The following is a 14,360-nucleotide window of genomic DNA, read 5'->3' as shown; positions in this document are numbered from 1 at the left end:
AAAATGTAGAAATGCTATGCTTTCTGTTAAGTAGAGAACTTACCATGGTCATTCCACCCTGGCTGACAGGCAGGAGGGGGTGCACAGAATTCTTTCTAGTATGGCCAGCGAACTATGGTAGAGCCAGGGACGTATTAGCCGCGAGGCAAACAAGGCATTTGCCTTGGTCGGCATTTTCCAGGAGGCGGCAAAAAAAGTTGGCCCCAAATGCCCAGGGCAAATGTCTTGTTAGCCTGGCGGCTAACAAAAAAATCTGTCATATTCCGGCTCCTGGCATCACTCTGCAGTGAGCGGGTGGGCGGCGCTGGCGAGGGACCACTGATTAGTGAGCTCTCTGCTCAGCTCCCTCACTAGCGCCGCCCACCCAGCAGCCCCACTGGAACCCAGGTAAAGGGAGAACACCCCCCCCCCCCAAGCATTCCCAAAGGTAAGGAGGCTGGGGGGGTTGAATTAAAAAAAAAAGTGAGTGTGTGTCTGTTAGTGAGTGAGTGTGTGTGTCTGTTAGTGAGTGTATGTGCGTTTGTGTGTGTGTCTGTTAGTGAGTGTGTGTCTGTTAGTGTGTGTGTCTGTCTGTTAGTGAGTGAGTGTCTGTGTCTGTTAGTGAGTGTGAGTGTGTGTCTGTTAGTGAGTGTGTATGTCAGGGAGTGTGTTACTATGTGTGTGTCTGTTAGTGAGAGTGTATGTGTGTCTGTTAGTGAATGTGTGTGTCTGCTAGTGACTGTATGTGTCTGTTAGTGAGTGTGTATGTCTGTTAGCTAGTGTATGCGTGTCTGTCAGTGAATGTGTGTGTGTATTTAGAAGGCGGGACAGGGGATAGTGTGGGATGGTGCGGGGGGGGGGGAGGGAACCTGAGTTTTTTCATGCCTAGGACAGCACAAAACCAGGATACACCACTGGGCAGAGCACAGTGTACTATGAGTGGAGGAAGTGAAGATATGATGCCAAACAGGACAAAAATATTCTCTAATGCTGCCTGCAAGGCCATACTTTGAAGAGAGCAATAGACATAAAAGTGGGAGAGTAGTTAGAGACACAGAAGGGGGAAGTAAAATACACACAAAGAGGGGTTAGAGACACAATAATGAATAAGATGGAAAAAGGGGAATACAATACACAAAAGAGGATGAGACACAAAAGGGGCAAAAAGATTGGTAAAAGACTTAAAAGGAGCAAGAAGAGGGATAGGAGGGATACAAGGGCTGAGGAACACAAATGGGGAAGAAGACATAAAAGCAAAGAAAGAAAGACAAAATTAATAACATTGGAAAATAAATACAAAAAGGAACTAATGTCCACAAAAGTGGTAAAAAGGGGTAAGAGATACAAACGTGGGTAAAAGAGGCAAAAAGTGGAAGGAAGAGTAAGAGACACGAAGGGTTAATGGGGTTCAGAGCTAAAGGGAGGTTAAGAGGCACACAAGTACAAGGGAGAAGAGGGGTCAAAACACACAAAAAACAACCTTGGACCTAGGTACACGTCTATTCGTGTTCTTTATATCTTTTATGTTATTTATGGTATATTTATTTTAATAAAGTAATTAAAAATAGGATAAATATCTTCAGTATGTCAATTATCATCCCAAAGGCCAACGAAGTGCTGAAGAAATTCCTCAATGAGAAGGAGAAGATTGAAACCACTATTTTGCAAACTGATCAGTCTCTGACCGAAAATGAGAAAATGATGGCCGGTAAGATGGAACCGGGAATTTTGGAAGTCCCAATTACAGTTCAGTTTAGTTAAAGGGACACTATAAGCATCAAAACAACTTTAGTTTAATTAAGCAGTTTTCATGTATAGATCTTGTTCCTGCTGTCTCACTGATCAATTTTCTGCCATTTAGGAGTTAAATCACTTTTGTTTCTGTCCATGCAACCCTAGCCACACCTCCCTATGACCATAAAAATTGTTTAACCCCTTCACAATCGTTGACGGTTCAGGACTGTCATCGGAAAAATCCCCATGAGGACCGGTGCCGATCCTAAACCGTCATAATGGAAATATTTACTCACCTGGTCGCCGTCGTGCCCCCGGCGGCGATCGGAGTTGCCCCCGATGTGGAGAGATTGCCTGCAGCCCAGGCAGTCTCCCTTCGGCGAATTAGGAGCGGTCACATGGCCGCAATAGGTGTCCATGTATCTGCCTGCAGTGGGACTGCCTGTGCTGACAGGCAGTCCCCCTGCTGGTGAAAAAAGTATTAAAAAGTTATAATAAAGCAAAAAAAAAATATACACACACACACACACACACTATCTATATATACATAATGTCAAACTAAGTGTATTTTTATATTTATATATACAAATATTAATAAAAAATACACTTATAATTACATTACACACACACACACATATATATTATAAAATATAAATAATAAGTAAATAAAAATAAATATTTTTTAAAATAATTAATAAAAAATTATATATATATATATATATATATATAATTTTATTCTAACTGTATTTTGATAGTAATATCAAAATACACTTAGAATGAAGTTATATATATATATATATATATATATATATACACACATATACATAAATATCTATGTATATATAAATAAAATAATACAATATGTATATATAAATCTATATACAAAATTACATAAATAATTTCATAAATATACACGTAGACTTCAAATATATAAATATGTATATATATTTAAATACTATGTGCATATTTATGTAATATTTTTACATAATTAAGTCATTTTATTGTTTGCAATTTGAGGGACCTGCCTGACAACCCAGGCCGAAAGTCCAGAGAATTTAATTTGCTTGCACTGTATTTAACCCTGTAACTTAACATGACAACCTAACACCTGTACATTGGGGGTACTGTTTTACTCGGGAGACTTCACTGAACACAAATATTAGGGTTTCAAAACAGTAAAACATATCACAGTGATGACATTGTCAGTGAAAGTGAATTTATTTTATTTTTCACACAAACGGCACTTTCACTGATGATATCATTGTTGTGATACGTTTTACTGGTTTGAAACACTAATATTTGTGTTCAGCAAAGTCTCCCGAGTACAACCGTACTCCGTAACCGTACCCCATTTACAGTTTTTTTTAGTGTTTTTGAAAGTTACTGGGTCAAATATAAGGCTTGATTTCCTTTTTCTTTTACTTGGAAATTTGCCTGGTTGATTATGTTGCCTTTGAGAGCATATGGTAACCCAGGAATGAGTTTTTACAAGAAATGAGTATTCCATTCCCTTATTGTTCTTACTGTAAAAAAATATTTCCTTTGCTTTAGACTAAATCTCCTTTCTTACAGTCTAAATGTGTGATCTCTTGTACTATGTATAGTCATTTTTATGAATAGATTTCTGGTCAATGGTTTGTATTGGCCCTGAATATGTTTGTATAATGATATCATATGCCCTCTAAGGTGCCGTTTTTCCAAACTAAAGAGATTACATTTTTTTTAACCTCTCTTCATAACTAAAATGCTCCATTCCTTTTATCAATTTTTATCAATTCACTTTTTCTAGTGCAATAATATCCTTCTTTAGAACAGGTGTCCAAAATTGCACAGCATATTCAAGGTGTGGTCTTACCAGCGATTTATAAAGAGGCAAAAATATATTTTCATCCCGAGAATTAATGCCCCTATTTCTACATGACAGTACCTGTCGATTAAAATTGCATATTGTTGCCTAGTTTATTGTCTATAACAATTCCCAAATCCATCACATTTGTTTTGATCCCTAATTCATTACCATTTAGGGTGTAAGTTGGCTGTGCATTCTTTAACCCAAATTTTTCCAGACTACATTTCATCGGGCATTTGAGTGCTGCCACCAATTTATCTAAATCCTTTAGCAGCAAAGAAATTCCTGCTCACATTCTATTACTTTACAGAGTTTTGTTTCATCTGCAAACACTGAAACATGGCTTTCCATTATAAAGATCATTTATACATATGTAAAATAGAGGCAACCCCAGAACAGAACCCTGAGGGACACCACTTACCACTTTTATCCAGCTTGAAAATTTACCATTAATGACAACTCGTTGTACTCTATCCTTAAGCCAAGGATCTACCCAAGAACTAGAATTTACATCTAGACCAAATTTCTTTCAGTTTGAAAACTATTTTGTATTCTTAGCCTATAGTTTCTCTTTAAGCAAAGTCGTTTGGGTAATTTTTGACATGTTAGTCATGTCCCGATCACATGTTTTTCACGTTTGACTTTGTCCTGAATTCAGTTGTTTGTTTTGTTTGCACAAGACAGCAGAATAAAAGTGGATTCTTAAAAATGTATGATAATAATCCTATGATGAGCAAAACATCTATAAAGAATTATATATATATATATATATATGTAAAAACAATTCACAGCACAAAAAGCTCAGTCAGAAGCTGTAGAAAGAGAAAAAAAGATTGTGGAAGAGAATAACCGGAGACTGCAAGAGACCATGGAGGCTGAGAAAAAGAGCCAGGAAGAGCAGTTGGCAATGATACAAGAGAAGAATGAGCAGGATAGAAATAAGCTGATAGAGGAGAATAAATGGCTCATCGAAGAGAAGATGAAGGTAAAGTAATAAAGAGAATAAAGCGGTAACCCGACCCGACTGGGTGATATGTCTATTGAGCCCAGAAAGTAATGGTACCTTTGCTTGTATTTCCATTTAGTTCTGATGCTATGTAGAGCTCTTCTAGATGGACCTTTGAATTCATAGACAAAAATAAATCTCCCAAACGAAAGAACACTAACTTTAAAAAAATATATATTTATTTTGGGGTCATTGAGTGAAAGTACAGGCAGAAAATATTATTGGAATATTGTTAGTGCAATTAACCTTATCCCTCCTAAACTCATGTAAGCATGTCTACCCAGGCAAACTTTCATGTATCATTACAAAGCCTCATTTACTTTTCACTTTGCTCCAGTGTCAGTCTTCACCTGGCAGAGGTACAAATTTCTTAGCATGGCAAGTGAATGCCAGACTCACCACTTTCTTACCACACTAGAAAAAAAACTTTTTGTTGGTCAAAATACAGAATGCAAACTTTCTTCCATTGATCCAGCCAATGGGTTATTTCCAGGTTTCCATACTAGTTTGCAAGTACAGTTATATCTCTGGATTGAGTTTACTCATATTTGTTTACAGGAAAAGGAAAACATGATGAAAGAAGGGATGAAGAAGCAATGTGAAATGCTGGAATATGAGATTCAACAGCTGAAGAAGCAGCAGGAAGAAGCCTCCCAGGGATCTTTCCTGGGAAATGTGATATCTGGAATTTTACCAGGGGTGTTGTCAAGTATTGTGAAGAAAATATTTTAATACCAAGCATGTATAACATCCTGTAGGATTTGAAATAATATTCAGCAAGCAATGTTTTCGTTTTACTGAGTACTTTGTAGTTTGAAGTTTCTGAGTCACAAATATAACATTATATGAGATTCTGTTACTGAAGATTATCATGTTAAAATGTAAAAATAGCACAATAAAAAATGTATTATGTAACTATTTTTTTTATTATTGTATTCTACTTATTGCAGTATTAGTAGTCAATGTTTAATATACAATTATGAAAGAGAGTGAAGAACAATCCAACAATATGCTGGTTTGGGTTCAAATTGGGGAATGTGTTTGTAGTTTACTCCAGGCTACAGGAAGCCACTCATGTCCTATATCTTGGGGGTATATAATCACATACCTCCCACCTCCAGCGTCCTGAGAATCACGTCAATAGCTCTGCCCTAAAGGGGCCAGCAAGGGGCGTGTCCACCCAGGTTAATGGCAGGTCAGCCCGGGGTGAATGCACACCAGCCTTTTTATCCACAATTGAATCTAGCCCACTGAGGGCAGACCTGCATAGAACAAAGTTTCAGTGCCCCCTGCAGGGCCCTAGTGCTCTGAACATAGCACAAGCACGTCTCATGATGCAATTGTGCTATGATTGTTCGGGACAGTTCCCTAATTTCCTCAACAGTGGGACACCAGGAATCAAAGGTGGAACAGAACCCGGAAATCGGGACTGTCCTGACAAAATCGGGACCATTTAGGCACATGTAATCTGCATGCCAACTTCAAACAGTGTGCATCGTGTTTGTGTACCTGTTCTTACCTTATTAATTTAAATGTCAAGATGTACCTGAAAAACTTTACAAAGTTCTTAATGAACCAGTCCTACAAAAAACAAACATGAAATCTGAGAAACCGATGAAGCTGCAAACTCAGCAATGCACATCCTGCATTATGTGTGGAATCTATTAAGTGATGAGAGTGGACGTGGTATGGGAACTCCAGAGTAGACTCAGCAAATGGAAGATAATGTGATCCTGTCGCACTTGGATGTAGATAAACTATCCACAGATCTCCTTAATCTCCAACTGTGTGACTACCTGGATCAGCCGGTAAATTCCATGAAAACATTGGGAGACCATGCCACACAATAGTGCACGATGGAAGCTTCTACAAATGGAATGTCAGAGTAACTCTGATACTCTCACTGGGGAAAACATCACTGATTTATAACGTAGTGTACTCAATGCAATTGTCCCTTCTCATCTGATATTCATGCATTCTATACCTCTACGTAATATAAGTGAGATATTATAGTCCTGGTTTTCAATAGTGTGACACCAATAAAATAATTATAAAACTTGTGCATGTTGACCATAGGAATAAAATACATTTAGAATATGTTTGGTTCAATTCATAGGAATCGTTTACAATGACCTGTTAGAATCCCTATATCAACACCAACACAATTATAGTGTTGCTGGCAGACTTACTATGACACTTTAAATTATTGCCTTAAATGTACTGAGATATAGAATCATAAGGAAAATTGTTTGATACTTACCATATTTCTTTTTCCTGATCCTTAACCATGACAACATTAACCTATGGGTTAGCTCCTCCCCTGATAGCACATAGGACAGGTAATAGAACTCTGAAATTGGTATAAAGAGACACACATCCTCCCCATAAGTCCACCAGGTTCACAACTCTGATAGAAGGTGGTTAATGACCAGTAAAATAATATTATGGTAAGTACAGAGCAAGCCTTGTCATTCATGATTAGTGATGTACCGAACTGTTCGTTGGCTAATAGTTCCCGGCGAACATAGCGTGTTTGCGTTCGCCACGGCGGGCGAACACATGCGCGGTTCGATCCGCCCCCTATTCGTCATCATTGAGTAAACTTTGACCCTGTGCCTCAAATTCAGCAGACACATTCCAGCCAATCAGCAGCAGACCCTCCCTTCCAGACCCTCTCACCTCCTGTACAGCATCCATTTTAGATTCATTCTGAAGCTGCATTCTTAGATAGAGGAGGGAAAGTGTAGCTGCTGCTCATTTGATAGGGAAATGGATAGCTGGGCTAGTGTATTCAGTGTCCACTACAGTCCTGAAGGACTCATCTGATCTCTGCTGTAAGGACAGCACCCCAAAAAGCCCCTTTTAGGGCTAGAACATCAGTCTGCTTTTTTTCCCTGTGTAATCTAATTGCAGTTGCCTGCCTGCCAGCTTCTGTGTCAGGCTCACAGTGGATACTGTGCCCACTTGCCCAGTGCCTCCACTCATATCTGGTGTCACAATAGCTTGCATTTAAAAACAAAACTTTTTTTTCACTGTTATAGATTGAATAGCAGTTAGTTGTCTTCAAGCGTGTGTGTCAGGCCTACAGCGCCTACCCTGCCAACCTCTGCCAGTGCACAGTGCCACTCATATCTGGTGTCACAATAGCGTGCATTTAAAAACAATTTTTTTCTTTTCACTGTTATAGATTGAATAGCAGTTAGTTGTCTGCAAGCGTCTGTGTGTCAGGCCAACAGCGTGTTCTCTGCCAACCTCTGCCAGTGCATATATAAAAAAAAGGCACATAACAGGGATTAAACTGATAGGAATAGTACTACTTAACACACCACTCCTATCTGGTGGCACATTAGATTGCACACGCAGTGCCCCAAATTTGAAGTAGGAGGACCAACCAGGCATCTTTTTCCATCTCCCGGTTCCTAAAATCGATGCCAAATACACGTCACCTGATAGGGCGCCAGCTCGTTATTCTCTTGGGCGCCAGCTCGTTATTCTCTTTTTCACTTCACAAGGGACACTTTACTGCACTATGGGCACTTAGACCCACTCTTTGTCTTGCACACTGTTATTCCTAGCCAGCATCTGTGATGGGAAATCAGGCAGTCATCTAAACGTTTAGATTGAGCTTTAGCTTAGAACACCCTTGAAGGTGTTTAAGGAGATTAGGGCTAGTTTAGAAGATTCTTCTTAGACCTCTCTGGGTCTTTAGTATTAGTATTTAGTATTAATGGTAATAGTATTACCATTATTACACAATTAGGTCTCTGAGGACAGGTGTCAATCCATATCTGCCAAGTGACCCTATGTAGGGGGAACAGTCCCTATTCTGCTCTGTGTCAGTGTGTATCAGGGATCATTAGGATAGGTGTCAATCCATATCTGCCAAGTGACCCTATGTAGGGGGAACAGTCTCTATTCTGCTCTGTGTCAGTGTGTATCATGGTCTCTGAGGACAGGTGTCAATCCATATCTGCCAAGTGACCCTATGTAGGAGGAACAGTCCCTATTCTGCTCTGTGTCAGTGCGTATCAGGGATCCTCAGGATAGGTGTCAATCCATATCTGCCAAGTGACCCTATGTAGGGGGAACAGTCCCTATTTTGCTCTGTGTCAGTGTTTATCAGGGTTCCTGAGGACAGGTGTCAATCCATATCTGCCAAGTGACCCTATGTAGGGGGAACAGTCCCTATTCTGCTCTGTGTCAGTGTGTATTAGGGTCTCTGAGGACAGGTGTCAATCCATATCTGCCAAGTGACCCTATGTAGGGGGAACAGTCTCTATTCTGCTCTGTGTCAGTGTGTATCATGGTCTCTGAGGACAGGTGTCAATCCATATCTGCCAAGTGACCCTATGTAGGAGGAACAGTCCCTATTCTGCTCTGTGTCAGTGTGTATCAGGGATCCTTAGGATAGGTGTCAATCCATATCTGCCAAGTGACCGTATGTAGGGGGAACAGTCCCTATTCTGCTCTGTGTCAGTGTGTATCAGGGTCTCTGGGGACAGGTGTCAATCCATATCTGCCAAGTGACCCTATGTAGGAGGAACAGTCCCTATTCTGCTCTGTGTCAGTGTGTATCAGGGATCCTTATGATAGGTGTCAATCCATATCTGCCAAGTGACCCTATGTAGGGGGAACAGTCCCTATTCTGCTCTGTGTCAGTGTGTATCAGGGATCCTTAGGATAGGTGTCAATCCATATCTGCCAAGTGACCCTATGTAGGAGGAACAGTCCCTATTCTGCTCTGTGTCAGTGTGTATCAGGGATCCTTAGGATAGGTGTCAATCCATATCTGCCAAGTGACCCTATGTAGGGGGAACAGTCCCTATTCTGCTCTGTGTCAGTGTGTATCAGGGTCTCCGAGGACAGGTGTCAATCCATATCTGCCAAGTGACCCTATGTAGGAGGAACAGTCCCTATTCTGCTCTGTGTCAGTGTGTATCAGGGATCCTTAGGATAGGTGTCAATCCATATCTGCCAAGTGACCCTATGTAGGGGGAACAGTCCCTATTCTGCTCTGCGTCAGTGTGTATCAGGGGCTCTGAGGACAGGTGTCAATCCATATGTCAAGGTGTCAATATGTCATATGTCAGGTGTCAATCCATATCCATTGTGATTTAGGAATGTTTGGTGATTTCTGCCCTTTATGGATTAAAACCAGACTCTGCATCAACTGTGTAATTTTGAAACGTGAAAAAACGTTTCCATCACTTTTGTGGCCAGAAAGAGTCCCTGTGGGTTTTAAAATTCGCCTGCCCATTGAAGTCAATGGCGTTTCGCCCGGTTCGCCGGTTCGCAAACGTTTGCGGAAGTTCCCGTTCGCCGTTCGCGAACCGAAAATTTCTTGTATGCGACATCACTATCTGTGTGTATGTGTTAATGTGTGCATGCATATTTGTAAGGGCATGTATCTGTTTGAATGTGGATGTTGCTGGCAACACAGTATTAATCTTTATCTCTGTGTCTGTCAGTATGTGTTTGTGCGAGAGTATTTTTGATAGTGTGTATCAGTTTGTATTGTCACATTGTGTATATGTGTCTGTGAGAATGTATGAGTGTTTGGGAGTATGTGTCTCTCTGGTAGTGCATGTGTGCATTGCGTGCACAGCAGAACTGTGCTTAGAGTCTGGTATCGGACTACTGCCTACAATCACAACTTCGTAAAGTATTGTCCAAATTATGTATATTCCAGTTTCAAATTCAGCACAATTTATAATTTACTAATGTGTGAATTGAATTCTGATTATTTAATGTTTAAACTATATTTTTGAATATTTAAATCTAGAAGAAACTGCTATTTCTTTCTAATTATATATTTTAGGTCATATTACTCACATGGAGGCATTTATTACATTCTGTTGGAAGATTCTTTTAGTAATTCCCACAGGCAGGATATGTGACTATTTAATCATTTCATTTTGTTGCACCTATTTTATGTATGTAGCACTCCTGGGACTGAGGTCAAGAGAAAGCAGCTGTATTTATTTTTGCAATATTGCACAAGGTTGCATATGCAGTTAGATCAACGGGACTTTTATCAAGATAAAAAGAGCGACTGTAAGGGACTGACGTTGATCTCACTATAAACGCAAGCATCTTCAATTCTGTGAAAATAAATGCAGCTGATTTCTCTCAAACTAAGACCCACAGTGCTGTCCTGTTTTGTTACATTTGTGAGATATAATACCTTCTGAGATATAAAGTAGTTTCTTTATCTGGCTCTGCCTTTTCTACCCAACTTCTCTCTGTTCGTGTCCACTAAAGTTCGGTCCTTGGTCCCCTACTGTTCTTGATCTATATTGCCTCCTTGGTAAACTCATTAGCTCCTTTGGCTTTCAAAATTATTTCTGTGTGGATGACACGCATATCTATCTGTCCTCTCCTGATCTCTCCCTGCCCCTCTTAAATAGTGCCTCTGACTTGCTTCACAGTTGTTCTCTTTGACCCCAACCTCTTCTTTACCCCTCATGTTCAGTCTATTGCCAAATCCTGCTGCTTCTATTTAAAAAATATTGTGCACATCCGCCCCTACTTAACACCGGGTGCGGCTAAGGTGCTGGTCCATGCCACTGTCCTCTCTTGCCTTGACTACTGCAATCCACTTCTCAGTGGCCTTATGTGCTCCCAACTTGTGCCGTTACAGTCTATAATAAATGTGGCGGTGAGGCTCATCTCTCTGTCAGCCCGCACCTCCCACTCCTCAACCCTTCTGTCAGTTCCTACATTGGCTTCCGGTAAGATATAGGGCTCAATTATAAATTCTGGTCTCTGCCAAAGACTTACACCTATCTTCTGTTCGTATACCCACCTCTGATGCTCGCCTTCAAGACTTCTCTAGGGCTGCACCACTTCTGTAGAACTCCCTTCCCTTCTACATTAGACGCTCACCCAGTCTCGACTCCTTAAAAAATTCATTAAAAATTAACTTCTTCACAAAGGTGTTGTAACGGCACCCCCAGGCATAAAAGGGGTTAAAAGCCATTTAGTAGATCTTCCCATTCCAGAGATACAGGCACAGCTACTGCAGAACACCAAACTCCCGAACTGGATACAAAATAGCACTCCAACTCCCGAACTGGAACCTGACAAATAGCTGCTAGCAGACGAACAGGAAAAGCAGACAATCAGCTTACACTCCTGGCAATCAGTCTCCAACAGCATACAGTAAATCCCCCCAAGAACGAGACAAGGCTCCGTGTTGGGGGTCAAGCAGTGGTCTGTTTTAATTAACACTCACAGACGTTTATGCAAGTCCCCATGCAAGGGGACATCCCACAGGGAGGGACAACATGTAACCAATCCCGTACAGTAAAATGTAAAACACACCAGCACGTGGGCGGGGCCCGACCGCCATGCTGACCGGTCGCGGGCTGTAGAGGCTCCTGACAAAACTGGTCCCCCATGGCACAGAATTTAAGCACCACAGCAATCTGGGGGTCCAAAAACTGTCTCACATGCCCTGGCAGACGCGGAAGCCACCGCGGTCCCCGAGATCGGGAGTCTCGGAGCCCCCCCAGGGGCGAAATGAGACTTCGGGGTCTGCAGCCTACAAGGGCGGAGAGCGGGATGGACGGCCGCCGTCCTGTTCGGGAGCCTGGCTGCCTAGCAGAAGCCTGGAGATGTGCCTCGCGGGCCCCGCTGCCCCCCCCCACGGACCGGGGGGGTTATCCCGGTCCCCACCAGCGAGACCTGAAGCCATACAGAGGCCCACCATCATGCCTACCTGGCATAAAACACCACGCGCCTGGTGCTAAAATGGCGGCCTGCGCTACACAACGGCCTGCCAAACGCCACTCCTACCCACGGGCCTGTAATGCGGCAGACCTTAAGCCCACACTGGGCACAACCACACTCATCACTTACGGACAGCTCTGCAGATAGCAACGGATCATCGTTAACTGATTAAACTGATCACCCCCCTGCATCAACCAAGGCCTATCATACCTCCGTACCCTCTGCTTGGGCCCGGTCTCCGCGACAGCCTTCCTGGACCTTGAGCACTTGAGGACACCTCTCACACCATAGCCCGATACCTGGACTGATCACCCTTCCCAGGCATACCGTTGCCGGCCATTCATGGAACCTGAACCGAGGGCACAGATGGTTGGCTCATGCGGAGCCCGGGGCTGGCTGCAAGGCTAACGCCGGACCCACCCTCATAACAGGACTCAGCTACTCCTCTAACCAGGTCGGAGGTAGTGCAACCTTAAGCCCGGGAGATTATTCACGTCTGATCCAGTAGCCCGATGGAGCAAGATCCGGGGAACGATGTGACTCATTAAAAAGTTATTTTGATTATTTAACGGGTATCGTTTAAATAACCTGCTATCTAATTACACTTGCCCAGTCTAGCATCCTGGCTTAGCGTGCATTTTGTATTGGCTTCACACTCAGTGAGCACAGCTAACAAGCAACTGAAGGTTTATTCTATGTCTTTGTTCAATATGTGTTTTAATCTTCTTCATACTCACCATCCTAAGTCTGTCCCTGAAGTTGTATCCTTATCCTGCTATCACTAATAGTATAATCGTCTGACAACTTTGTGTTTTCATGAAAGGGGTAGCTCTAAGCAAATAACTAGGTGGACAAGGCTTGTGTATACATGCATACATATTCTCCATGTTAATGCCACTAGCGCACTAATCAATATGCCTAGCATAGTTTATTTTCTATCAATGGTGTTAGCATGTTGTTAGTATGATTGTCCAGACGCATGTTTGCTTTTTCACTCGACTGTTATGTTATTTACTTTAAAACTATGCGCAAAAGTTCTAGCATGTTACTTATACTCATATAAAGCGATAACCTACTTATATTTTTATTAAGCCTGATAACTAAAAAATTGTGCCAGTTAAGCATATACCCCGCATGCTCGCGTGGAAAAAGCCTGAGGATTGCCTTTGGGGTACCTCGAGCCTGCCTGTAATAGATACGTGCACTACAAAAATAAAGAATTAAAAAAAAAAAAAAAAAAACACACCAGCACAAACACATAAAATCCTCCCCTCTGCCTGTGATATAATTACTGAACACAATGGGTTAATGGGAAAAATACAGTTTTTACAGCATATTCATAACTTCTAAAATATACATCACATTCACATAAAAATTATGTATTCACAATCAATCCATTCAGGGGAACACCATATAAAAATGGCATGAATCAGACCAGGGGTTCAGAAGTTAGTAAAGTATCTTTTGGGGCCGGCTGGCAGCATGGCTATCTGGCCAAAACCGGTTTTACAGAGCCCTCTATCCTGGAGACAATGGGGAAAATAATCCAATTATATCCAGGGATAGAGGCAGACTCCATTGAGCACATGTTACCAGTAAAACACAAAAGGATACAAAAATACATAACTCCTATCATACTGAATTGAAAGGGCCCAATCTCCCAGGGCCATAGTCCAGAGGCAACAGGCGGGCAACCAGGCTCCTCCAATGCAATGTGGTGAGATTGGTCTCGTCACAGGTGTGTCTATTAAGCGGATTTCTCTCCTGCAACTGTCACTAGTCTAAAACTATCCGTACCTTTTGTGTCACCTTACCCCATTCCCTCTAGCATGTAAGCTAATTGAGCAGGGCCCTCAACCCCTCTGTTCCTGTGCATCCAACTTGTCTGGTTACAACTACATGTCTGTTCGTCCAACCACTTTAAAGCTCTGTAAAATTTGTTGGCGCTATATAAATAATAATAATAATAATAATAATAATAATATACTGTATGCTTATATTTATAGATATAATATATATATATAAACTTTTCATCAAAGTTGGACTTTCTTCAATAGATAA

The 14,360-nt window shown here is 41.5% G+C and overlaps 1 protein-coding gene across 2 annotated transcripts in view; it reads left to right on the top strand.

The window, feature by feature from the left end:
• LOC134577283 (guanylate-binding protein 1-like) overlaps positions 1-5,455 on the top strand; it is a 326,911-nt gene extending 321,456 nt beyond the window's left edge. For both annotated transcript variants that reach the window (XM_063435976.1, XM_063435975.1), the window contains exons 9-11: positions 1,585-1,687; positions 4,354-4,547; positions 5,127-5,455. In XM_063435976.1, coding sequence (XP_063292046.1) covers positions 1,585-1,687; positions 4,354-4,547; positions 5,127-5,300 — 471 coding nt within the window. In that variant the 3' untranslated portion in view covers positions 5,301-5,455. The remainder of the gene's footprint in view (positions 1-1,584; positions 1,688-4,353; positions 4,548-5,126) is intronic.
• The last annotated feature ends 8,905 nt before the right edge of the window (positions 5,456-14,360 follow it).

This window comes from Pelobates fuscus, chromosome 11 (assembly GCF_036172605.1).
Source record: "Pelobates fuscus isolate aPelFus1 chromosome 11, aPelFus1.pri, whole genome shotgun sequence".
Lineage (NCBI taxonomy): Eukaryota > Metazoa > Chordata > Amphibia > Anura > Pelobatidae > Pelobates > Pelobates fuscus.
This window is presented reverse-complemented; position numbering and strand designations above follow the sequence as displayed.